We start from the raw sequence: 26,684 nt of genomic DNA, 5'->3' as shown, positions 1-26,684 counted from the left end.
GCTTGCCACTTTCAAGAAGAAACCTCAAAGCATTAATTTATTAATAGTAGACAACATATTTATATTGTCAAATTTAGCAAGTCTTTGATATTAATTCTGTCAGCTAACTGCATATTCATTGTTAATGAGATGTCTGACTCATGTGAACCATTCAATTTTTGTGCGCTGATTGGCATTAAATGAGAGACACCAGCCAATGAACTATTTTGATGGACATGAATAGTCAGGAGTTGACTGGCTTGCATCATTAATGATGCGATTGCTATGAATCATTCACTGAGATACTTGACTAGTTTGGATAATCCATTACTGTTTCGCTTGAATAATGTAAATCATCCAATGCTTGGTGTAGTGTTTGATGCTGGGGTGTCATTCATAGTTAGTGAGATGTTTGATGAGTGAGCATTATTTTATTTTTGTGTCGCGCAAAGTTAGATCATTTAATGCTTGGTTTAGATGATCATTCAAGTTTTTTGGTTTAATCAAATTATATTAGTGATGTTCTTCCTGACAGAAACCATCCAACATTAGTGAGGTAATTGGTTAAATAGTATTGGGTGTATAATTATGCATGATGTAAAAAAAGTTAAAAGAATTATCCATTCACAAACTGTGGGATACAAGTTAGCATCCTGAATTAAATTAGAAAATATATAAATGATTCTGTATTGCCTAGCTAATATTAGAGGAACTCCCTAAAACAATCATTCCTATGGATTTTACAGACATAGAAAATAGGAGCTGGAGTAGGCCATTCAGCCTTCAAGCTTGTTCCACCATTCAATATGATCATCACTGATCCTCTATCTCAACACCATGCTCCTGCGCTCTCCCCATACCTTTTGACATCAGTAGTCTAGAAATCTACTTTCTTCTCAAATATATTCAGTTACTTCGTTTTCTGAATCTTCTGCGGTAAAGAATTCTATAGGTTCAGACCTTCCAAGAGGTTTCGCCTCATCTCAATCCTAAAAGGCCGAGTCCATATCCTTGTTCTAAACCATCCCCAGCCAGAGGAAACAACATCCCTGCATCCAGTCTATCCAATACTGTCAGAATTTTATATATTTCAATGTGACCCCTCTCATTCTTCTAAATTCGAGTTAATTCATGCCCAGCTGACCCAATCTCTTTTCATACAACAATCCTGCCATCCCAGGAATCAGTCTGGTGAACCTTTGCTGCACTGTCTCTATGGCAGTTGCATCCTTTCTTCGATAAGGATACCAAAACTGCACACAATACTGCAGGTCTGGTCTCACCAAGGCCCTGTAATCTGCAGTAAGACATTCTTGCTCCTGTATTTGAGTCTTCTTGCCAACATACTATTCACCTTCCTAACTGTTTTCGGTACATGCATGGCTTGCTTTAAGTGACTGGTGTACCAGGACATCTAGAACCCTTTGTACATCAACATTTCCCAATTTATCACCATTGAAATAATACTTAACCATTCTGTTTCTCCATCTGAAGTGTATAATTTGACACCTTATCCACCTGATACTGCCTCTGCAATGTACTTGCCCACGAACTCAACTCGTCTAAATCACTTTGAAGTCTCCGAACTTACTTCTCACCACTCACATTCCCATTGAGTTTTGTGTCATCAGCAAACTTGAAAATGGTACGTTTGGTTTCCTCATCCAAATCATTCATGTATATTGATGAATAGCTAGGGCTAAGCACTGAACACTGTGGGATCCTATTAGTTACTGCCTGTCATTTCTAAGATAACCCTTTTATTCCTAATCTGTCTTCTGTCTGCTAACCAATTCCCAATCCATGCCAAAATATTACTCCCAATCCCATATGTTTAATTTTTCACAATAACCTCTTAGGTGGGACTTCTATGCTTCCAAAATAGATTTACTGTTATGTACATTATAACTTTGGTGAATGCTACCTAGCTCTGTTACCAATTGAGAATCAGAACCCATTAAAAGGCTACAGGTTCATGTCCCACTCTGGAGACTAGAGTACAAAATCCAGGGTTGACATTCTCCCAATGTGGGACTGAGTTGGTGCAGTACTGAGGGAGTGCTGCATTGACAGAAGAGCTGTCTTTCAGATGAGACGTTAAACCAAGGCCCCATCTAACCTCTCAGATGGATATGAAAGATCCTATGGCAGTATTCAGAGGAGAGTAGAGGAGATCTGCCAGACCAAGCAACATTTCTAAAACATAAATCTGATTATTTATCTTCTTGTGTTCGTGGGAACTTACTGTCTGTAAATAATCTGCCCTTTTCCCTACATTATAACAGTATCTATACTTCAAAAATATACAGCTGGATATATCCTGAGGTTGCAAAAAGTAATGGAAAAGTGATGGGGAAGGACATCCCACTGTTCTCTACACCCTTTTGTCATCTTAAACATCTATATCATGTCAGCAAGGCCTGGTAGACAGGATTGCATGAAGTGATAAACACTGGGGACTGGGTCCATGGGCTCGACTCACAGCACTACCTCTCTGCGTAGGCAGCCTATCTGCAGGCTGCACTGAGTACACAACTTGACTCTGACACCCAGCTGTTATCCCAAATTTAACCAAGTTCCTCGGCATGGCATTCTAACTGACCAGTACCAGGAAGATCCACCCGTCAGGCACACCGATGCCAGTCCACATTCCTCTCCCTTGGCCTGCCCTCCTGCTGGGTACAAAACCCACAAGCAGCTCAGACAAAGAAGATGCTGGAATTATCTTGAGCGGGTAATGATGCAGACGAGAAGGAGTAAATTGCACAGCCTCCACATCGATCTGCATGGGTGCAAGCAGGTCACAAATACTTCCCCCCCCTCAGCTAACTCACTCTAATAAATTGGGTTCTGTTGTTTTCAGTGGACAGGCTTGTATACAGAGTTGGATAGATAATTGATCGGAAATAGGATTGGAGGTTGAAAAGGGTAGAGGTGATGATTGTTGCTGGAGGAAAGGGGTATGTTGCAATCTGTTGAAGATTGCCCAACTAGCTGAGTAGTAAGGATTAGAGATATTCTAGAGTTTACTTAATATAATTGCAGCAGCGGTGAATATTTGCAATCTTGATCCTTGCTGACACACACTCTTTGCCTAAGATGAAAGGCGAGAAGGTACGTGAAACTTAAAAAAGAATGTTCCCTACAAAATGCACCCTTCAATCCATCAAACTCTTACTTTATTGTAATATAGTACACAGTACATAAAAGCGTGTAGCCGCCACTACCAACAGATCTACTTTGGGCAGGCTGCTGGAAACCTTTTGAATTGATGCTGTTGTCACAGTAACAGCAGTTATTAGAGGTCCTGACATTGTTTGAAACAATCTGAACCATGCTCTGTGAATGGAAATGAGTGCTTTCAACATGTGAAAAATGACAGACTCCACGAGACACTGAAAATAACAAGTTGGCAGCAGGTATGGAAGTGTTCCATGGATTGACTGGCAGTGGCTCAAAGTAGGATACAAATGGTTGCTTTGTTTTCTAAGCAGAAGGTTGTCTATGAGTCACTGCCAAACTCATCAAAAGGTATTTAATTACCGCCACACTGTCACAAGTTTGGATGCCCCATGGTTTAAAATGACAGTGAAGGTTTTCATTTCTAAGTGAGAGTCTCGTTTCCGCAAGAGGGATTGTTTGTTGTTTTGATTCCTTATTTGAAAGGAAATGTGGGTTAATGACGGCCATGGTTACCTGAATGATTGTTTGCAGTTCCTGGACTTTGGTCTTTAACATTTCGTTCTCTCGTTCTAACTCCAGCACCTGCTCCTTCCTTGGCCTTTGCTCAATATCATTTTTCAGTTTGAGGGATTGGTTGCGTTCCAATTTGCATTCTTCCTCCACCTTGTTTAACCTGTGCTTCAGCTGATCAATCTACAATGTGGATACAAGAAAGGGAAAAAAAAAGTCGTGATTCTTTGCAAGCTTTTAACGGAAATCAATCAAACAATGGCCAACAGCAAATCAGTATTGGTAAGCAGCTACACTAATCCCCTTGCCTTGCATTCGGTTATACTGCTTTGCCATTCAAATTCTAACCAGAATCCGTTTAAATTATACCCTCATTTCTATTCCAGTAGTCATCTTTAGTAAAGCTACATATTAAAATGAATGATGGTAGGCTTGCAGGACTACTTTTCAGTAACAACACCATGATTAGTATCTTTAACCAACATCACAGATATATAGAAAGGAACAGGAGTCGGGCAATTAACCCTCAAGACCATTCCACATTCAATTAGGTCATATCTGATGTGTGTTTTAATTCCATCATCCTGCCTTGGTATGTGGCTCTTAGTGTATTTGCTAAACAAAACCTTTCTTCTTTTTCAGTCCTCTGCCCAAAGGCAGGTCCAACTCATAGCACCATGACCTCCACAATGGGTCGGGTAAAAAGCTACGTCCTGAATCTGATCCACACCAGCCTTCCAGCCTAACTGAGCCAACCAGCCCTCCAGGGTCCAAGCTGTTGTGGCAACATGCACTCATACATACATGCTGTAATCTAGAGCTATGAATAGCAATAGTAGAAGCTCAAATTTTCTTTACATCACATGGCAGACCAGGAATTGCTCCTGCCCTTACTGCTATGTTGGAAGGATTTACAAATTATTCAACCTGTTTGGCTGTGTCACAAACATACTTTCCTTGGTGATCAAGTCCTCGAGTTGAACTTGAACCCAGGGCTTTTGGCTCAGAAGCCAGGTCATTATCCATCATGCCGCAAGACCTCCAAGAAAACTATAGCAGCCTCAATTTTTAAATTTTCAAGTGACTCACAGCCTCACTGACCTTTTGGTGAGAGAGCTCTATTTTTCTACCACATTTTGTGTGAACTGTCTCTGAGCATCAGCCATCAAAGACCGAGCTCTAATTTTGAGATTGTGCTCCCTTGCTTTGAACTCCCCCCAGCAGAGGAGTTAGATTTTCTCTATCTACCCTTTCAACTACTTTGATCATCATTGCTGCATGAGATAGCATTTGGACAAGTTGTTGCCTCATTTATTAAGTTTTGGTTAGGTGCCAGAAAAGTTAAATTTGATGTCAAAACCATTACCACGTTGGCATGCGTGAATGTATCAGCATTCAACAATGTCAGATAATTAGATTCTAAAGTGAATTGTGAGATGGGTGCTGAGGAACATTTTATTGCTCATTTTAACAGTGGGATGTAGGAGTGAGGGTTCAGGATGACACTTGGTCTCTTTATTATTTATAACTAAATAATATATCTCTTTCTTGAGCACACTACAAAAAACAGAAAATCTTCTCCTATAGAGATGGCAAAGGAATAGCCAGTGCAGATTGAGAACTTGTAGACCATGAATCTATTGGAATTAGTTGAAAAGATGACTGAATGAGCTCAAGGCTCAACTTTCTGCATTTTTGGAAGGTGTTCACAACACCTCCAATAGTTCAAAGCAAATATACACCTCCACAACACGCAAACCAGGAAGATCTTAATTTTATTCCTGGATTGCTGAATCAACCCATAAGAGCCTCCAAGTGTCACTGGGTGAACTACAATTGGTTTCATTACTGTCAGTAGGAGAGGGAAAGTAATCAGACACAGTTCTTGTTCTGGATTGTTATGTAGCAGTTTTTCTTCCAGTTTTGTTCTCGAGATGAGAGCGATGTTGGCAAGGCTGGCATTGATTGCCTATCGTTAGATTCCCTGAAAAAGTGATGGTAAGTCATCATAGACATTGTAACGTGTTTCACTCAATGTGCTGTGTATGTTCCCACATTGCTGATGTGAAGGGAATTCCAGAATTCTGGTCCAATAATGATGAAGGAATGGTGATGTATTTGTAAGTTAGGAGCATGCCCAACTTGGAAGGGAATATGATGTGATGGCTGAGCCAATACCATTTTTGATTTTGTTCTCTCCTTATTAGTGACTGTGAGACTATGAGGTACTGATGAAGTAAGCTTTGCAAGCTTCTGGAGTTCATTATTGGTGGAGGGGTCAATATTGAATTCATTACAGGAGGAGGGTCAATGTGGAGTTCATTATGGGAGGAGAGAGCGATAGGGAATTCAATATTGGAGGAAAGGTCTATAATGAATTTATTAAAGGAGGAGTCGATATTGGAGTTCATTATTGGTGAAAGGGTCAATATTGAAGTCGTTATTGGTGAAAGAGTCAATATTGAGGTCATTATTGGAGAAGAGATCAATATTGAGTTCATTAATGGTGAAGGGTTCAATATTGAGGTAATTATTAGTGAAGAGGTCAAGATTGCGGTCATTATTGGAGGAGGGGTCAATATTGAGTTCATTGTTGGAGACGGGGTCAATATTGAGATCATTATTGGAAGAGGTCAATATTGAGATCATTATCGGAAGAGGGGTCAATATTGAGTTCATTGTTGGAGGAGGGTTTGATATGGAATTCAATATTGGAGGAGGAGTCCATATTGAGATTATTGGAGGAGGGGTCAATATTGAGATCATTATCAGAGGAGGGGTCAATATTAAGATCATTATCAGAAGAGGAGTCAATATTGAGGTCATTATCGGAAGAGGAGTCAATATTGAGGTCATTGTTGGAGGAGGGTTTGATATGGAATTCAATATTGGAGGAGGGGTCAATATTGAGATTATTATTGGAAGAGGAGTCAATATTGAGGTCATTATTGGAAAAGGAGTCAATATTGAGGTCATTATTGGAAGAGTCATCAATATTGAGGTCATTATTAGAGGAGTGGTCAATATTGAGTTCATTGTTGGAGGAGGGGTCAATATTGAGATCATTATTGGAAGAGAAATCAATATTGAGATCATTATTGGAGGAGGAGTCAATATTGAGGTCAGTATTGGAAAAGAGGTCAATATTGAGGTCAGTATTGGAAGACGAGTTGATATTAGTTCATTATTGGAGATGAGGTCAATATTGAAGTCATTATTGGAGGAGGGTTTGATATGGAATTCAATATTGGAGGAGTCTATATTGAATTCCTGATTAGAGCAGGAATCGAAATTGAGTTCAATGACAGGGCTGCCAACTAACTAATTGCTTTGCCTTGAATGGTATCAAGCACATGACTGCAGCTGTGTCCTTCTGGGTGGGTGGTAAGAATTCCATCATAGACCCGTTATGCCTTACAGATATAGGATAGGCACTGGAAAGGGAAAAGGAGATGAGCCACTCAGTGCAGCTGGTCCCCTGCCTCTGGCCTACCATCATACAAGCACAACAACAAAATGCTACAGAATCTGAAATACAAAGAGAAAATGCAGCATGGTGGCACAGCGGTTAGCATTCCTGCCTCCCAGCCCCAGGGATTTGAGTTTGATTCTGGCCTTGGGTGACTGTGTCGTTTCTACACTCTCCCTCTATCTTCTTCTGGGTGTTTCAGTTCCCTCCCATAATCCAAAGATGTGCAGGTTCGGTGGATTGGCCACGGTAAATGCATAGGGTTATGGGGATAGGGCAGGGAGGGCCTGGGTGGGGCACTCTTTCAGAGCGTCGGTGCAGACTTGATAGGCTAAATGGCCTCTTTCTGCACTGTAGGAACTCTATTCTTTCATTCTATGGTTCTAAAATGTTCAGCAGGTCAGACAGCATGGTGTGTGTCAATATATCAGCAATTACATACTTTGGCAATTAATTTGTTAAACCAATTGCATTGTTAAAGACATATCATTGGCTCAACATCCATAAGTGGATGCAGCTGGGATTGGAGGAAATCAGAAGGAGTTTGTAATTCTGCTGAGCAGGATGAAGTACAAATTTACTAAAGATGAAAAACAAGTTGCTGTATTATTCCTCCGCCTTATTCTATTACTGATTTGAAGCACTGTGGAGAGAAGAACACAGTTAATGTTTCAGGTTAATGGCCCTTCATCAGAACCTCTTACCCTGCTATGGGTTTAAAGTAGGGGCCTCATTATTGCGAAATCCAGTGGGAGTGGAGGTGATTGAGAGGTTTCCCCTTTTAGTGGCCACCAAGGCCGATTGGAGAGCACCCCATCCCCAAAAAGCTGCTCCTCCCCTGACCATGATCTCAATCTTGAACCATACTTCCTCTTGCTGACACCCCTCCCCAAATCCCAAACACTTCCAATCCACTGCTGAATGCCTCCTTCTCAAGCCCCAAGTTTAGTCCCAGCAGTGGCCATGATGGTGCTGCAGGTGCTTGAGAGCTGCCAGTCTCTGGTTGGCAGCTCCCTGAGGGGTGGAAATCCTATTCTCTTCCACCCCCTGCCAAGTCTAAAGGCTATCAGCAACTGTTATTCCCCTGTTCCCCTCTCCATCCCACCTCCCAATCTTTTAGCTCGGGATATGCGGACCATGGTGCCCTGTATAATTCAGCCTGTTAACTCCGTTTTTCTCCGTAGATGCTACCAGGCCTGCTGAATATTTCCAGCATTTTCTGTGCCACATTTCTACCCAGCCTGACAGAAATAGCTGGTCCAATTCAACTTCTAGTCTTTAATAATAATAATTGGGGATTCAGTGACCCTTGGATGGTACCTTCTAGATGAGACTGCTCTTAAGCTCACCGACTGAATAGCAGGACAACCCTCACTGCCCTGGTTTACATTGAAAAAAGAGCAACATAGAATTCTTTACAAATCCAAAGTGTATCAAAGGAAATTTACCTAATTCACATTATCCATTTTAGTCACAACACTTCAAAATACTCGATTGACTATGAAAGCACTTTGGGATGTTCTGAAAGTTATACAAGTGCAAGTCTTTTTTTCCCTTTCACAAATGAATAGGAAGGAAAAAAAAAGAACCACTAACGTAAAACTGGATTTGAGAAAATTTCACCAAAATAACCTTTTAAAGTTCAATTTTCATGGAACTAATGATAAAATGACAGGATTGACGTTTGCCTGGATATTAGCTGATAATCTGAAGAACCATTGCTTGGGCTAGTGATTAGCGCAGACTCATATCAGTCCCGGGCTGTTTATATTATTCATAAATGGCAGAAGAATGCATTTTATCGGTATAACACAAAAGTTACACGGCTTTATAGCACAATGCAATGGGCAAAGGAAGGACGGGTGATTTTGAACTGAAAACTGACAGCCTAATTCACATTGGAAACGGAAATACGTATACACAATGGAGAAGCTCCATTTTGTCCTAGGCCAGTGAGGGTATAAGACTGGTTAACCCAGCCCACTGAGATAAATTAGGGAGTTAACCACAAATAGGAGTACACCATCAAACATCAGGGAATGGCAGCCCACCCAAATCATACTTTTAAAACAAATAGAAGTATTCCAAATAATTAATGAAAACAGAAAGAAGACAGGATATAAAACCAAATATTACATGGGTATGTCTAACAGTTAGGTACAGCACTGTGCTATTTTGTGTAGGTTGCTACTGATATAGCGTCATACGTTCACCTTCCCGAGGGACTTGATGTGGAGGGAGACTTGCATGCACCTATGACTCAGAGACATATGAAGCCAGAAAATTTGATCGGTGGGAGCCAGTCTGAAGGCCAGTTCATCAGTCCTCTTTGCAACTGGGAACTTCTCAATCTGCTGGGTGTAGCCCACGAGCATTGGTCAATTAGAGACATAATTTACTCTGGACTGACAGGGTTGTTAGCAATGGGTGGCCACTCGGTGTTGAGACTCTAATAACTAATGAACTAGCTAACTAGGATTTACCAGCCTTGGGTGAAATGATCACACCTGCACTCCCCCACACCGTGCTCCCAATCACTAAGATATTTTGGAAAGCTGGACTTGCTCAAACTGACTTTTACATGAATATACCATTTTAATTTAAATTTGGTAAGAAGGGAGGGTGGGATACATACGGTTTCCACCTGCCACTGAAGGGTACAATGAATCAGTGTCCATTGACTGAAGCGTAAAGCGCAAAAGGCTTTAAGTGTGATTATCAACCATTTACTGAAATTATCCAATCAATGTGGAGCTGTTATAAATGAAGCTAATCAAGCACAGAGAGGCTACTGGAAAGTATTTGATTATAAAATGAAACTGATTACTTTAACCCTGTATAGTTTATTAGCCAAGCCTCATTTGGATCAGCGTGCGAGACTTTGAGTACCCTCATTTGAAAAGAATGGCATTGATCATTAAATTGTGAAGAGATGCTCACAGAAACGTACCTGATTTTATTGAAGAGAAGAAAATGCTGACAAGGACAAATAATGAAAATACAAGCAAGCGATTTGGCTTCAACTGCGACTGCAGCACTCAAGGGCACGAGTTCAAAATCAACACGCCTCAAGCAAGACTAAACATTGGAAGAAATCTTTATTTTCTCATGGAATAGTAAATATTTGCAAGCAAGCCCGATCAGAACTAATTAACACTGCCTTGATTAACTCCTTGAAAACAAAACTAGATGAATATCTGACTGAAAGAGAGATTGAAAGGTCATAAATGTGGACATAGTCAATCAAAAACTCAGTCGAACTGATTGTTTCCCTGCAGTTGGGATCACAAAACCTATATTTGTGAAATGCAGCTGATTGGGAGTTGAATAATGCAACACTGATGTTAAGATTCACATCCTGGTGTCTAGCTGGACTCAATGAATAATACACATTTGGTATGCCTAAAACAAGACAGCACCAAGTGCTCCTGTTCTGTATAATGTTGATCAAGTAGCCATCAGCATTAAGTCTGGTCATTATAACTGAAGATCCTTAATCATCACAACAAGCATGCGGTTGCCCTCATGGGCATTCCTGCACTTGGTTTGCAAAAAAAGGATTTGTCTAAGTCTAGTGATTTGCCTATTGTCTCTGCTGGTTGTTGTGTGACAGCATCAAGATAAATGACTGGGAGGGGGAGGAAAATCCCTCAACTTACCCAAATGGCTTCCTTCTGCACTGTGGGATTCTATGATTTCTATGATGTGGCCTGTCAATAGAAATCTGCTGAAAGGGTGCAAAAGGTTGAATAAGTTGGAGATTGTTACTGCAAGTCACAAGATACCAGCTCTTTCATCAAGAGAGGGAGAAATCCAATTGAATATCGAACACCCAACTATATGTCGGAGGAAAGAACACAACTGAGCAGTCAGCAGGAGCTGTGGTTACCTCAGTGACAGAGTTCACTGGTGAGATATTTCAGCGTTCTAATGCTAGATATTGTTGAAGCATTTTCTTGCTGGGAGTAAAGTGGCAAATTCATTTTTTGTTACTTTTTTTTCATCATTTTCTCTCTCACCCTCTTACATCTGTAATGACCTGTGACCATTTTAATTTTTCTGTAATCATTTAAAATCTGAGACCTTTTTAAAATCGGTAATTGTGGGTACAATTAAATTGACCCCCTTTAAGCAAAATAACCTGTTGAGTGAATCATCAATTTGTTTTCCTGTGATTTGGAGATCAAAATGAACTACAAGCCAGAGTGAGTGTTTAAAACAAAAAAAACAATTATTTGGCCCAACACTGTAGCTGCTGAATCAATGTTAGTGATTAACAAATCAGTGTAAGTGTTTCATGGATCAGCGCTTGTGGTTAACTGATCAGTGATGGCAGTAAATGGATCAATATTGGTTTAAAATTAACTGTTGATGGATCAGCGTTAGTGTTCAGTGGATCAGTGTTAGCAGTTAATGGATCAGTGTTAGCGGTCAATGGATTATTATTAACTAATGAGGGATCAATGACAGAGCAGTGAGAGTCCATTTACCTATGATGACATTTATGATGCATTGTTGTCCATCAATGTGCAAGTATAGTCATTTCTCTATTGCTTCTGCTGGTTGGTTGGCATTGCTGCCTCACAGCACTAAGGACCCGGGTTTGATTCTAGCCTTGGGTGACTACCGTGTGGAGTTTGTACCTTCTTGCTGTGTCTGTGTAGGTTTTGTCTGAGTGCTCCACAGTCTATGATAACAAGTTAGGTGGATTGACCATGCTAAATTGCCTCTTAGTGTCCAAAGACGTGTAAGCAAGTGGGATGAGCCATAGATAACTCACAGGGTTACAGGAAAGAGGGGAGGGCCTTGATGGGCTGTTCTTTCGGAAAGTTTATGTGGACTTGATGGGTCAAATGGTCTCTTTCTGCACAATAGGAATTCTATGGTCCTATTCTATGGCACCAAGTCAGGTGCCATTTGTGGAACCTTGTTCAGGAAATGGCTGAACAGCGAAGTGTGAGAATATTGCCCGTGATAATCTGCCCACAAATAAACAGAAGGTATGGATAAAGCACGTAAAATTTTCTGATGAGTGACCCACTGTGCATGAGATCTTCTCAAGGGCACAGGACCAGATCCATCCCACTTTGCAAAGGTCGATAGTGACTGTCTTGGTCCCAACCGGTTCCCAGTTCTCAGGAGTATAACGACATTGCTATTAAGTTACCATCAGGAACCCATGAAGTTTCACAGAGCTACAGCTATATCAGAATCATTGCTGTGATTATTAATCTCATTTTGGACATTAATTGAAGTAGGGAGTGACATTGTGGTGCACTGTGACTTCATTCAGAACAAAAACCATGTGCCTGGAATTCCTACAGGCGGTTTTCAGATCTCCCACCAGAAACCACAGAAAATTAACGCAACAACCATCTTCCACCAAAGTACTGAGTGGGAGACATTCTATCCATATTGGAAGATGAATTGAGATTCTTACATTTGGATTTTATTTGTGTTCAGAGTTATATAAATTGATTATACAATTGATTTTTTTTGCATCTTTTGATTTCACACAATCACAAGTGTCCTCCCAAACAATCTATTGTGTGATGACTAGTTTAATTTTTCTTGGGCTGCAATGCTGTAGCTTTGTTACTGAAATAGACTAGTAGATCCAAAGCTTCCATGGAGTGGCAATCACCATGGTGATTGTGCTTTCTGCCCCTGGTTTCTTGTACCAAAATGCAGCCACACCTTTCTTGCCCAACCTTTCATCCTTGGCCAGGTAAGAGTTGTGTCTGCAGCAGGTTCCTGAGACCTTCAGTCAAGTGCAGGAGGGTCAGGGGAAGGGAAGGCATCTTTCTTTTTATAGCAACAACTGCTATAAAGCATGTAAGGTTAAAGGTCCAACTGGTTTTGAGAAGCCAGGGAGATGGTAAATAGGTCTGGAGGGGAGAGGTGTCAGGAGGTCAGCACTGGAATCAAGTGTCCAATATGGTCGGGGTGGGGGGGGAGTAGTGATAAGTGTGGTTTCAGGTTGTCAGTGGAAGGGCTGAGGTGGCCAGTGTGGAGGAGTTGGGTGGTCAGTGGTAGTGGTGGTGATGGTGGAGGGTGGGTGGGGAGATGTTTTTTTTTACATATTTATTCGTTCATGGAGGTGAAACTCACTGGCTCGGCCAGCATTTATTGCCCATTCCCAGTTGCCTTTAAGAAGGTGGTATTGAGCTACCTTCTTAAACTGCTACACTCCATGTGGCGTAGGTGGTATAGCTACACCTGGAGTGCCATTAGGGAGGGATTTCTAGGATCTTGGCCCAGTGACAGTGAAGGAATGGTGATATATTTCCAAGTCAGGATAGTGTAATTTCCAGGTGGTGATAGTCCCATGCATCTATCGCCCTTGTCCTGTTAAATGGTAGCAGTTACAGGTTTGAAAGATGCTGATGAAGGAGCCTTTTAAGTTAAAGTTTATTTATTAGTGTCACAAGTAGGTTTACATTAACAGTGCAATGAAATTACTCTGAAAATCCTCTATTCGCCACACTCTGGTGCCTGTTCAGGTACACCGAAGGAGAATTTAGCATGGCCAATCCACCTAACCAGCACATCTTTCGGCTGTGTGGGAGGAAACTGGAGCACCCAGAGGAAATCCATGCAGACATAGGGAGAATGTACAGACTCTGCATAGACAGTGACCCAAGCTGGGAATTGAACCCAATTCCCTGGTGCTGTGAGGCAACAGTGCTTTCCAAGCTGCTGCCACTGTGGAGGGAGCGAGTGTTTAAAGTGATGAATGGGATGCCAATCAAGCAGCTTCCTGTACTCATCCTGGAAAATAGGAAGTATTCCATCACACTCACTTGTGCCTTGTAGATGGTGGACAGACTTTGGGGAGTCAGTAGGGGCATTACTTGCCATAGGATTCCTAGCCTTTGACCTGCTCTCATAGCAGCAGTATTTATATGGCTAGCCCAGTTCAGTTTCTATCAACAGTAATCGTTGTGGTGTTGATAGTGGGAGATTTGGCAATGGTAATATAATTGAATTTCAACGGGAGATGGTTAGATTTTCTCTCATTGGAGATGGTCATTGCCTGGCATTTGTCCAGTGGAAATGTTACTTGCCACTTGTCAGCCCAAGCCTGGATACTATCCAGGTCTTGCTGCATTGGGCATGGACTGCTACAGAACCTGAGCATTGTGCAACATCCCCACTTTTGACTTTATGATGCAAGGAAGATTATTGGCAGAGCAGATAGAGATGGTTGGGCATAGAACAGTAGAAGATATCATAACTATAGCCATAATGAATGCTTGACAGAGTTTCAAAACCCAGACAGACCTCAGCTCTGCAGTGGATCCACTGACTCAAGGATTATTGACACTTTTAAGAAGCTGTGATAACAACTATAACAATTTCCCTTTGTGTGCTTTCTTGTTTGCTTATAAAACAAATAGGGACTTAAAGGGTAGTTTCTTTTCCAGTCTCAAAAATAGTGGTTTAGAATTTAGAATTTTATCAGTTGGTTAGAGGTATAACATTTTCCAGTGATTTTTAAAATAATTTCCATCGCTATTGTAAGACTCGTAAGGATTGTACATTATGGATATTGAGTGAGTGACTATGGAGCATACTTGATCCAAGGAAGCATGGGGTGGCACGGGGGTGTACGTAACCTGGGTGAGAGGCATGGGTGGATTAAGCGATCTGTGGTAACTGAGGGCATGGATGATTGGGATAACATGGGGGATGGATGGACGGTGAGGGATGAGGTATGGGGGTTTATTTTTGGGAACTGGGCTGCTGTGTTGGAGAACCAACAAGGTCCTATTAATAGATTATTTGTTCAGTAAATATTGCTGCGTGTGTGCAAGCTTGCCAGAACACTGATGTTACAGTAGGGGCCATCTTTCATAAACAGCTCCTCGGCTGTCAAGTGCTGAGCTCATGAAAGACACTGTTTGTTTTGGGCAGCAGTATCCATTTAAAGGCTTGCTTAAAGTGGACCCATCATGGGCAAACAGTGCGTGTGATCTCTTGCAGACTCTCCTCTGCTGATTGCCTGTTTTTGTTTTTTATAAAAAATATCCCATCCTTCAATTGTTATGAGTAGATTGTATTATACATCAGAATCCTCTGATTCAGGCTATTCAAGCTTCATCCTGGTCTTCCCTTCTTTTGTTAAAACAAACAAATATTGCAATTATGTAGCATCTTCCACAACCTCAGGATGCCCCAAAGCACTTAACAACTACTGAAGTGCAGTCACTGTTGTAAAATAAGAGCTGTGACACTGTATTTTTAATTGATGTCTGTTTAATTGCAACTTCTGATTAACCAGTGTAAACCTTGTTGATGTTTTCTTTTCAAATTACTCTTGGATTGAAGTTTGTTGTTACTACATATTTGGGCGCAGCGCAAAGCAAATGATCTCTGAATTGTATCAGTCAGCACACCCACGGAGTGCGTTATTACATTTCATCCACTGCACACAGGAACACACTTTCAGCATTGAAGAGTGTAATAAAAACAGAACATGCTGGAAAAATTCAGAAGGTCTGGCTGCAGCCACGGAGAGAGAAACAGAATTAACGCTTCTATTATCTTTGAGGTCTTATATTGAGACTAATAAAAGATCACGAGGTCAGTGGTAGGAAACTAACTGGAACAGTTTATGTCTTTATCGTAGCACAGTCAGCACAAAACTGGCAAGGCAAGCTCCACCTAAGATGGAGCATGAGTCCTGGGTCACCTGACTTGTTCTCTTAAAGAGGTGTGCCTCAACATACATAACAGTTTTGAGTCCATTTGACTAAGAGTTGTCTCTGTTCCTCTCTCCATGGATGCTGTCAGACCTGCTGAATTTTCCAGCATTTCCTGTTTTTATTTCAGATTTCCAGCATCCACAGTATTTTGCTTTGATTGAAGAGAGCACTGTCTGAACAACCCCAGAATGAAATATCAAGAGCTCTGGCGAGGCAGATGTGGATGGTTGATGATGTGATAGAATGATAGAATGCTATTATCACCAGAAATCAAGCTGAGAGTCAAGACTTAGTGGGTAGTACTTTGCCTCTTGAGACAGAAGGTAGCAGATTCAATCCCCATCCCCTCCAGGGCAATGAGCATGGCACAAAAGGAGTGCTATATTGATCGAGATATTTATCTATGGGTAAGGCATTAAACCATAGACCATGTGTCCTTTCAGCTCTACATGAAAGATGCCTATGGAATGTTTGGTGAACAGAGGAATTCTCCATGGTGTCCTCACCAAAATTCATCCCTCGTGCAACATCACAAAAATTAATTATCTGGTTATTTATCTCTGCTGTTTGTGGAACCTTACTAAGGTGGTGTCTTACATGCAATTAGCTGTTAGGGACACAATTTCCTACACATAGTGGATGAGCCAGTAGTGGGTCAGGAACCCATTTGTTCTGTCAGCGAGGTTTACCACAGCTCAGTCCCAGTATTAGCATCCTGGTTCCCCGACCAGTCTGAGGGTAGGCATGATGACATACTGAATATGTGCAAAAGGAAGGATTTCTAGTTAAATGCGCCTAAGTAGGCGTCAGAATAGCTGAACGGTACATTGATTCCTGAGGCTTTAGCAACCACAGGATTGAAGGGGAGATTTGGGAAGACTATCCTGCTCCACCAGTCACAAGGCCAGGATTTTATAGCCCAAACACAGCATGCTGCTCACCAAATGGATGTGGCAGCCCATTCAAATTGTTGTTTACTTTGGCCGGTCAGCACAATGGCGCAGCGGTTAGCACATTACTGTCTCACAGCGCTAGGGACCTGGGTTCAATTCTGACCTCAGGTTGTCTGCATGGGTTTCTTCTGGCTGCTTCGTTTTCCTCCCACAATCCAAAGATGTGCAAGTTGGTTGGCCATGCCAAATTGCCCCTTTGTATCATGGAGATTAACAGGGTAAAAACAGGGGTTACGGGGATAGGGCCTGGTGGGATTGTTGTCGGTACAGGCTCAATGGGCCGAATGGCCTCTTTCTGCATTGTAGGGGTTCTATGATTCTATTCTAGGACTGTAACATCCCACTGGGCAGAAGGGGCCGTAAAGTACTGGCCCAAGTCTCGTCATCTTACCTGGTGGTCCTGCTATGGGAATCTGAGGGTCTGAAATTAGGTGATGTTTCCTGAGCACAGGAGGAAAGGGCCAGTCTCTTAAACTAAACAGGGTGGAGGTAAGCAGCAGAAGCATTGCGCTCACTCCAAGCTGCAGACAAGACTGTGAGAAGTTTAAGAACTTCAGGAGGGCAGGAAAGGTGAATGGGGACCCACTTTCAGGTGCCAACTGTCACACTCTGACTTTTCTGGCATCTCCTGCACAGCATTCCACAAAAAAACACAAGTTTTGCAGCACCATTCATTCCTATCTCTCCAGGGCACCTCATGTTCCCATCTGAACAGCCAACACTGGCACTCAAACTCATCTCACATCCGTGCCTTGCTGTAATGCTCCATAAATGGTGTCATTCCCTCCATGCCACATAATCCATTTCTCATACTTGTAACTCAGCTTTCTCTCCTTGCAGGAGAAGAGGATGCACAAGTCCAGGCATGGACAGAGGGACTCTCCAGTGTCAAGCACCTTGTGGGCCACTGCTAAGGCATTCCAGGAGGCTAGCAATGATTGGTTGTGATAGCCCAGGTCACCTGAGGCACCCTGGTGGAGAATTGGAGAAATCCTACTCCCCGTCAGTCGACCCTTCGTTGCCCTTATGCAGCTAACAGCTGTCGGCAGGGAAGAACACTTCAAGGTGAGTGAAATCCAAGACAGCTGACTGCTGAAAAGTTGGAAATCACCTGTAAAGCAGTGAGTGCACAAGCCCCGAGGAAGTGCAGTGAGCTGCAGCCTCTCATCCAGGAAAGGTTACAGCAAGTCAGTTTCACCGTTTGGAAGATTACCAGCCTGTCAACTTTGCTAAAGCACTGCTCCCTTGATGAGCTGGGCACGTTCCACAGAGCACGGAAAACCCGTGAGCTTAAAGATAACTCCTCTGAATGTTTGAATTAATTACCCAACAACTCTATAGGGATTCCCCTCCCATCTGCAAACTCGTCGGGGGTAAAACCCCCAAAGTGAGTGAGATCACTTCAGGTCCCCTCCCCAATACTACTTTTCAGAGTTAAGCAATCTCCTTCCTGCAAGGGTGCAGCCACACCCAAACCCTGTCTGATGTTAAGATTCTGCCTGATGTGTCCCGATCTTACAGCAATGCCTACATTTCTAAACGCTATCTCAAATTTAAATTACTCTTTGTTTTCTCTTGTTCAGGTAAGGTCAGTTTAGGTCACTGAAGCTTAGTCTAAACAGAAAACTGCTTCCCGTAAATCAAACATCAAACCACAGCAGCTTTGTTTAGGAAGTAATGATTATATGTCTTATTCTGGCAACTTAAGATTAGTCCATGTTGTATTATGACAGAACAGTATTGTAACCGTTGTTTTATTATACGATCATACAGGATTTATTTCAGCTCAAGCCATCTGCAAAATACTGTTCCTGTTCCTTCAGCAGCTTGAAATACAAGATTACCTCTCTAACTGGACAGTAAGATCCATTGAGCAGAAAGATCCATTCTAACATTGCAGTCATATAGTTTTTTTGAGCAAGTTCCATTTTTGCTGCTTTGTGTCTGTCGGACAATCTAACTGTAGAAATCAGGATTGTGATAACAGGTGCTGGTATGAACACCAAGTTTAGTTCCATAGTAGTGTTTGCTTGCAGAATTTTTTAGTATTAACTTATAGAAATTTGAGCATTTTGATAAAATTACTGCTGTAATTGTGAAACACACACAACTATTAAAGGTGCTATGCGTGATAATAATTTGGGAGCTCAACTTTTAGTCACCTTGCAAAATGCTTCAGTAATGCTTTAGTGCCTCATGTAACCAGAACCACCAGCCTGCAGAAATATAGTGTTATTTCTGCACACCAGCACTGTTACAGCACTGACACAGATACCAGCACTATTACAGCACTGACACAGATAACAGCACTGATAGATGCCAGCACTGTTACAGTACTGATACTGATACAAGTACTGTTGCAGCACTGATAGATACCAACACTATTACAGCACTGATGCGGGGGGGGGGGGGGGGGGGGGGGGGGAGGATAGACAGAATCATATCAGCCATGATCTTATTGAATGGCAAAGTAGGCTTGAGGGGCCGAATGACTTATTTCTGCTCCTATGATCATATATACCCCATTATCAACACTGATATCAATACCATTACAGGGCTGATACTGATATCTGACTAAAAGGTAAAGGTTATTGTGGGGGTGGGGGGCATGTTGTAAGCAGAATCATATGATCTTATTGAACGGCAAAGCAGGCTCAGGTGGCTAAATGGCTTACCTGCTCCAATGATCATATGTACCCCATTACCAGCATTATTACAGCACTGTTACCAATCCCAACAATAACATACTGCTTACTTCAGTAACCGTGAACATCACTGGAATATGGCTGGTGTTTTCCATCAGCCAGTAACTGGGAGTGCTAAATTCTCCCAGGTACTTTGTGTCTTACCTGAAGCTGCAGATCCCGGCTTCTCATCACTGCCATATTCTTCTCCTCACTGAGCTGTGCGTATCTCATGGCTAGGTTGTAATTGTCATCTTTGACTTTCATTAGCTCATCATTATAATTGTTTCTCTCCTCCTTCATCTTGTTATAACGTTCCTGGAAAGTGTGTAATTCCTGATTCACCAGCTTCAGCTGTTTCTTCTCATCCTCGAGCTGTTTCATTTTGACCTGTAGGTCGCAGCGTAGTACCTCTTTTGCCTTTGTCTGCTGTTGTAGTTTTATCACCTCATTCATCAGGAACTGTGTCAGGCCCTCGTGTCCTTCCTCCACTGCCATACAGAACATGGCCATCAATGACAGAAGACAAGAGTTAGGCAGGGCTGAAACATTTCATGCCCACACCACATCTAACAACTTAACCATAACGGCAACTTGGATTTATGTAGCACCTTTAATGCCCTAGGCACTTCATTGGAGATACCAGACAGAAACATGACACTGGCCCCAATAAGGGAGATACGAGAATCAGCAACCAAATGTTTAGTCAAAGTTTTGAGGAGAATCTTAAAGGAGGTGAGGTGTGAAGGTTTATGGAGGGAATTCCAGAGCCTGGGTTCTGAAGATAGTTGAAGGCATGGCCGCCAATGGTGGAGCAATGAAAATAGGGGCAAACTAAATCCAAATAATTTGAATTTAAAAATCAAGTGCAGCTCTAAACAATTCAAATAACCCAAAATCAAGCCCAACATGGCCCAATTGTTTGGACATGTAAACTTTCAACACCGCCTATTTTGTAGAATATAGAAAAAGTTCTTTCATTTTGCCTCTCCGTATAAAATCACTAAAACTCCTTCTAATTCAAACATATTAAAGTTTGACCACTGAAGGCATTCTACTTTGAAAAACAGAATCAATAGAAATTAAACAATATTCTGTTTAAACTACAATTTAGGTGGAACTGGCTGAGAGGAGTTGCTGAACCTTGTAATGAAGAAGCTGGTGTAACATCACTGAACAGAGTGCAGCCTTTAGGCCCAGGTGCAAACAAGGAGCAAGTTATTGAGCCTGACAGAATGAGGAAGGGAGCTGGACTTAATATTATTTCAATTTTGCAGTTGCATACCTTTGATTCAAATCCCTTTGTCGACATTGAATCAGCTTCCGGAATCATAGAATGATATGGCACAGAAGAAGCCCATTTAGCCCATCATATCTATTCTGGCCTTTTGGTAGAGCCATCCAATTCATCCCACCCCCTGCTTTTCCCCACGGAGCAATGAAAATGGAGGCAAAAGTAAAAGCTTTCAGATGTGATGGGGGCAATTTGGACATTCAAGCCAGGTCTAGAATATTTGATTAATTGCCTCGAGCTGCACCCAATTCTTGATTTCAAATTTAAAATGACAACACTCCACTCCGTTTCAACATAAATATATAACAAAGCAACATAAATAGAGTCATAGAGGTTTACAGCATGGACCAACTTGTCCATGCCACCCTTTTTTTGTTAAATCCCTAAGCTACTCCCAATTGCCTACATTTGGCACAATCTACAAAATGTATCGTGGACAAAGTGAATCTAATCTACACAGTGTATCACAGTGTAATATAGAGAGAGTGAATCCAATCAACACAGTGTAACAGAGAGAATGAATCCAATCTACACAGTGTATCACAGAGAGTGAATCTAGTCTATGCAGTGTATCATAGTGGGAGTGAATCCAATGTACACGGTGTATCATAGACAGAGTGAATCCAATGTAAACAGTGTATCACAGAGTGTGTATCCAACTACAGTGTATCAAAGAGTGTGAATCCAATCTATGCAGTGTATCATTGAGACTGTGAATTTAATCTACACAGTGTATCACAGAGAGTGTGAACCAAATCTACACAATGTATCATGGACAAAGTGAATCCAATTTACACAGTGTAACACAGAGAGAGTAAACCAAATCTACACAGTGTAACAGAGAGAGTGAATCCAATCTGCATTCTGTATCACAGAGAGAATGAATCAAATCTACCAGTGTAACACAGAGTCATGGAGCTTAGTGGTTTACAGCATGGAAACAGGCCATTTGGCCCAACTTGTCCATGCTCCTTTTGTTTTAAACCCCTAAGCTAGTCCCAATTGCCTGCATTTGGCCCACATCTCTCTATACCCATCGTACCCATGTAACTGTCTAAACACTTTTTAAAAGACAAAATTGTACCCGACTCTACCAATACCTCTGGCAGCTTGTTCCAGACACTCACCACCCTCTGTGTGAAACAACTGCCCTTCTGGACCCTCTTGTATCTGTCCTCTTTCACCTTAAACCTATGCCCTCCAGTTTTAAATTCCCCTATCTTTGGGAAACGATATTGACTATCTGGCTGATCTATGCCCCTCATTATTTTATAGACCTCAATAATAGACCCCTCAGCCTTCTACGCTCCAGGGAAAGAAGTCCCAGTCTATCCAGCCTTTCCTTATAACTCAAATCATCAAGTCCCGGTAGCATCCTAGTAAATCTTTTCTGCACTCTTTCTAGTTTAATAATATCCTTTCTATAATTGGGTGAACAGAACTGTACACAGTATTCCAAGTGTGGCCTTACCAATGTCAGATGGAAAGAAAAACAATAACCATTAACCTGAAATATTTATTATAATAGTTACCCATAGTTTATTGCATGCTATTTTAATAATTATAATTGTTGCATTCTGAGAAATATGAATGTAAAGGTTAAATGGGAGAAGTTATTTTACCTACTATAGTAGAGAACCTGCGTGTGGGCTCCTTCCCTGTGACCAGTTTGTAGAGTTCTGGATAGTAAAACTCAAGGCTTTCCAGGAAAACAACATACCCTCTCTGACCCTTCGTTTGGAGGATATCCAGCAGACGACCTTTGAAAAGAGCAAAGAAAGTGAGACTCGATTTAAACCATTACCTGTCTCATTCAAACTTACTTATCCTTGGGAAGAGGAGTACAATTTGGAGGCAGGATGTTTCTGCAGCACAGTCAGGGCATTCTAACATGAGGCAGAGATTAAAGGGGATGGATAAGTCCCCCTTTCCCCTCACTGAGATGGATTGTGTCCTTTCTTAATTGGATACCATCAGCATTGTGTCTCTTGCACTGTAACAAACCATAAAGCCCAATTGGTCCATGTTTGGTGTTTATGCTCCAAATGAGCTTCTTTGATCCCATCCTTATCTAATCCCATCATCACATCCTTCTATTGCTTTCTCTCTGATGTGTCAATATAGCTTCAATCTATTTCTGCTTTCCGCCTCAAATTCTCTGTGTGATAGTGAGTTCCACAAACCGTTCTTTGGATATAGGAGATGGCAAAGCAGACAAAACACTAACAAAAGGTACTTTTGTATCATCTGTATTGCTGATAGTTTGTGCTTCCTCCTCTGTTTACAGTTGGGATTGAGCTTCAATGTGGAAAGCGGAAGAGGCCACTCACCCCATTGGGTCTCCTCTGCCATTCACTGAGATCATGACTGATTTGATGCAACAATCCTCAATCCACTTTCCCACTTAATCCCTGTAACTCTTGATTTCCTTACTGATTAAAACCTGTCTATCTCAGTCTCGAACATACTTAATGAAGCAGCCTCTACAGCCCTTTGCAATGAAGAATTCCACAGATTCACTACCCTCTAAGTGAAGAAATACCTCCCATCTCTTAAATGGGCAACACCTCACTCTGCGATAATGCCCTCTGGCCCTAGTCTCTTCCACAAGAGATGTCATGCTGGCACAGTGGTTAGCACTGCTGCCTCTCAGCGCCAGGCACCCGAGTTCGATTCTGGCCTTGGGTATTTGTCTGCGTGGAGCTTGCATGTGACATCTCCTCAACCACTCCATTTGGTGGCAAATTCCACATTATCAGCAATCTGGAGAAAGAACTTTCCACTGACGTTTTTACTAGGATTGTTAATGATGCTGTAACATTTATCACTCCTAGTATGGACCTCACACCTTCTCTATAAAGTGGATAAATTTAATCTTTTTAATCGATTTTTACAGCAAGCAGTGTCAATTTATTCAGCAACATGAAAACAGTGTCATCTAAACAGGGTTTTTATGAACTATAGCAAAAAGAACTCATGACCAAAACCTTAGGCATCTCCCAATAAAAGCAGGATTATGAGTGGCATGGTAGCACAGTGGTTAATACTGCAGCGGATTCAATTCCGGCCTCAGGTGATTGTCCATGTGGAGTTTGCACATAAGAACATAAGAAATAGGAGCAGGAGTAGGCCATCCAGCCCTTCGAGCCTGCCCCGCCATTCAATAAGATCATGGCTGATCTGTCGTGGCTCAGTTCCACATTCCCACCCTCTCCCCATAACCCTTAATCCCCTCGCTTATCAAAAACCCATCAACCTGCGTCTTAAAAATATTTAGCAAGGCAGCCTCCACCACTTCAACGGGCAGAGAATTCCAGAGATTCACCACCCTTTGAGTGAAGAAGTTCCTCCTCAACTCCATTCTCAACCGCCCCCCCTTTATCTTGAGGCTGTGCCCCCTAGTCCTACTATCCTTTCTGAGTGGGAAGAGTCTCTCCACCTCTATCCTATCCACCCCATTCATCATCTTATACGTCTCAATGAGATCTCCCCTCATTCTTCTAAACTCTAACGAGTACAAGCCTAGTTTATTCAGCCTCTCCTCATAGCTCAACCCCCTCAACTCTAGCATCAGCCTAGTAAACCTCCTCTGCGCTCCCTCCAAGGCCAAAATATCCTTGCGTAAGTACAGCGCCCAAAACTGCACACAGTTTCCCCCTGTACCTGCATGGATTTCCTTCAGATGCTCTGGTTTCCTCCCAAAGTCCAAAGATGTGAAGGTTAGGTGGATTGGCCATGATAAATTGTCTCTTAGTATCCCAGGATGTTTTGGTTAGGGGGACTAGTGGAGTAAATGTGTGGAGTTAGAGGGATAGCTCCTGGTTAAGATCCTCTGTTGGCGGGGCGGGGTTAGTGCAGACTTGATGGGCTGAAGGGGCTCTTCTGCACTGCAGGGATTCTATATGACGATTTCTCCAAAAATCACTCCAGTGAGTGGAGGACAGTTATACGCAATACAAATCATGTGCATAAAGTTAAACCCAGTCACTTAGTGAGTGACATTCAGAGGAATTACTCAATCATCTCCATTCTGACTGTGATTTGTAGTGCTGTTATATACAGCCATTTTTATAAGGACTGTTTCACTTGCTTTACAGAGATCAAACAACCCATGCTTTTGTAGAAAACCCCGGCCTTGTTTTTTGTGGATCAAGAGACACAGACGAACAGAGCTAAGCCTCAGCTTCCGCAGCTAAGCAAACCATGGCGGAGGCAGACGGTCGTAAGTCTATCGAAAGCCACAGATACAGGGAAGGAACACCAAGAATAGCTCTCAGTTCTTTTATGTGTACCTTTTTTTTAGGAAGTCCAACTTTGTTTTCTTAAGTCATGGCAAGCATGCACTCTTGAGTACCTGAAGGTAGACGTGGTCCTCTTGACTTGAGCAGAACGTACAGAGTGACGTATGAGGTAGGGGGTTGTTCAGAGAAATGTGACAAAATATATGGGCACAAAGGTGTCATTAACTGTCAAGCAAGGAAGGCTTTGCAAGGCTTCTTCAGAACCTCTCTTATTCAAAGTCCAACATCTAGAAGGGTAACAGCAACAGGTGCATGGGAACACACTACCTCCTAGTTACCTTCCAAGTTTTATCGGATCCTGACTTGAAATTACATCACTATTTCTTCATCGTTTCTGAATCAAGATCATGGAATTCCCTACCTAACAACACCGTCATTACATGAACAGCATTGGGGCAAACAGGAGGTACACCAGCACCTTCCAAAATGCAATTAGGGATGGGCAAAAAATGTTGGTTGTGCCAGTAAGGCTGTACCTTAAGAATGAATAAAAGAAAATGAGGGAATTTCTTGCAAAATTGTACTGATTCATTGTTGCTATTTGATATATACTGTAGGAGTACATTATTTACAGAAGGGTACAGTAGATGTAACTTATTAAAAAAAAATTGAACTCAATTACTTGATCTGTTAATTTTGGACTGCAGCATGTGTGAATTGAGCACCTCATCTTCATCCTGCTCATCAATGACTTTGCACTGTCGGAGGTACGGTGTAAGCTTGGCTGGATTGATGTATCGGCTGAGGACATGACGGTTACGTTCCACGTTCTCCCAGACCGCATCTTCTTCATCCTTCCCACTGCAGAAATTTTCTGCCTCTGAACCACAGGTTTCCATCTTCTGACCTGTAAAAGAAGAAGAGGCAAATGAAGCTTATTTAAAACTGTTGTGAATCTGGCACATAGACAGCGTTTTGATATTGACCCACTTTCTTCCACAAGGCCTGGACTATGTCTCCATCAGAGAAACTGTCAGTAAAAATACAATGATCAGGAATCAAGACAGGATCTTCTCAGACAAAGGGGGCAACTTTTAGCCCACGTTCGCTGTCAGAGAGGACAGCAGTGCGAGTTGAAAATCCAGACAGAATTGAATTTCCTGATTCTGTCCGGAGAGATCATGCTCTGCAATTTTCCCTGTCCCAAGCCAGTGACGTAGTGAAGTTCACACCTGCAAACAGCGAGAAACTCATTTAATGATTTTACATAAATTTTAATAATCACGTCGGCCAGGTTTGTAACAGGTCCACTCAGACGAGAGAGACTGATCATGTGGAGTGTGGGGAGGGGGCGGGAGAGGTGTCTGAGATGTCTGTGGTGGGTGGGATAGGGTGGGGTTATTTTCAGGTCTGATCAGGGCACCCCTTGTCCTCATCTCAGTGCAGTTGTCTTTGTCGGTGTGTTTAGGCTCCATCCCTCAAAATGACAGTGCGAAACACTTCTCACTGCTTTTTTTTGACGAAGTGTCGTAAGATCTAGAGAGGAATCTGCTTGTTTCACCAGTTTTCAGTTAAACGCTGATACTTCACCATATTTTGGTAAGGTTCTGCTCATTCGATTGCTTTTGCTGCCTTCCGGTCTCCAGCCAGATGTTGTCATGTT

General features: G+C 42.0%; 1 protein-coding gene across 1 annotated transcript in view; it reads right to left on the bottom strand.

The window, feature by feature from the left end:
* The window catches only part of card11 (caspase recruitment domain family, member 11), a 225,878-nt gene that overhangs the window by 101,476 nt on the left and 97,718 nt on the right, over positions 1 to 26,684 (bottom strand). Inside the window, exons 3-6 of the mRNA XM_080206404.1 lie at positions 25,704 to 25,928; positions 22,403 to 22,540; positions 19,652 to 19,977; positions 3,676 to 3,855 (exon numbers count right to left, since the gene is read on the bottom strand). Coding sequence (XP_080062530.1) covers positions 3,676 to 3,855; positions 19,652 to 19,977; positions 22,403 to 22,540; positions 25,704 to 25,920 — 861 coding nt within the window. The 5' untranslated portion in view covers positions 25,921 to 25,928. The remainder of the gene's footprint in view (positions 1 to 3,675; positions 3,856 to 19,651; positions 19,978 to 22,402; positions 22,541 to 25,703; positions 25,929 to 26,684) is intronic.

This window comes from Carcharhinus amblyrhynchos, chromosome 18 (genome assembly GCF_965287045.1).
Source record: "Carcharhinus amblyrhynchos chromosome 18, sCarAmb.v2.hapA, whole genome shotgun sequence".
In the NCBI taxonomy this organism is placed as follows: Eukaryota; Metazoa; Chordata; class Chondrichthyes; order Carcharhiniformes; family Carcharhinidae; genus Carcharhinus; species Carcharhinus amblyrhynchos.
The sequence above is the reverse complement of the archived record's forward strand: the minus strand, read 5'-3'. Positions and strand labels throughout refer to the sequence as shown.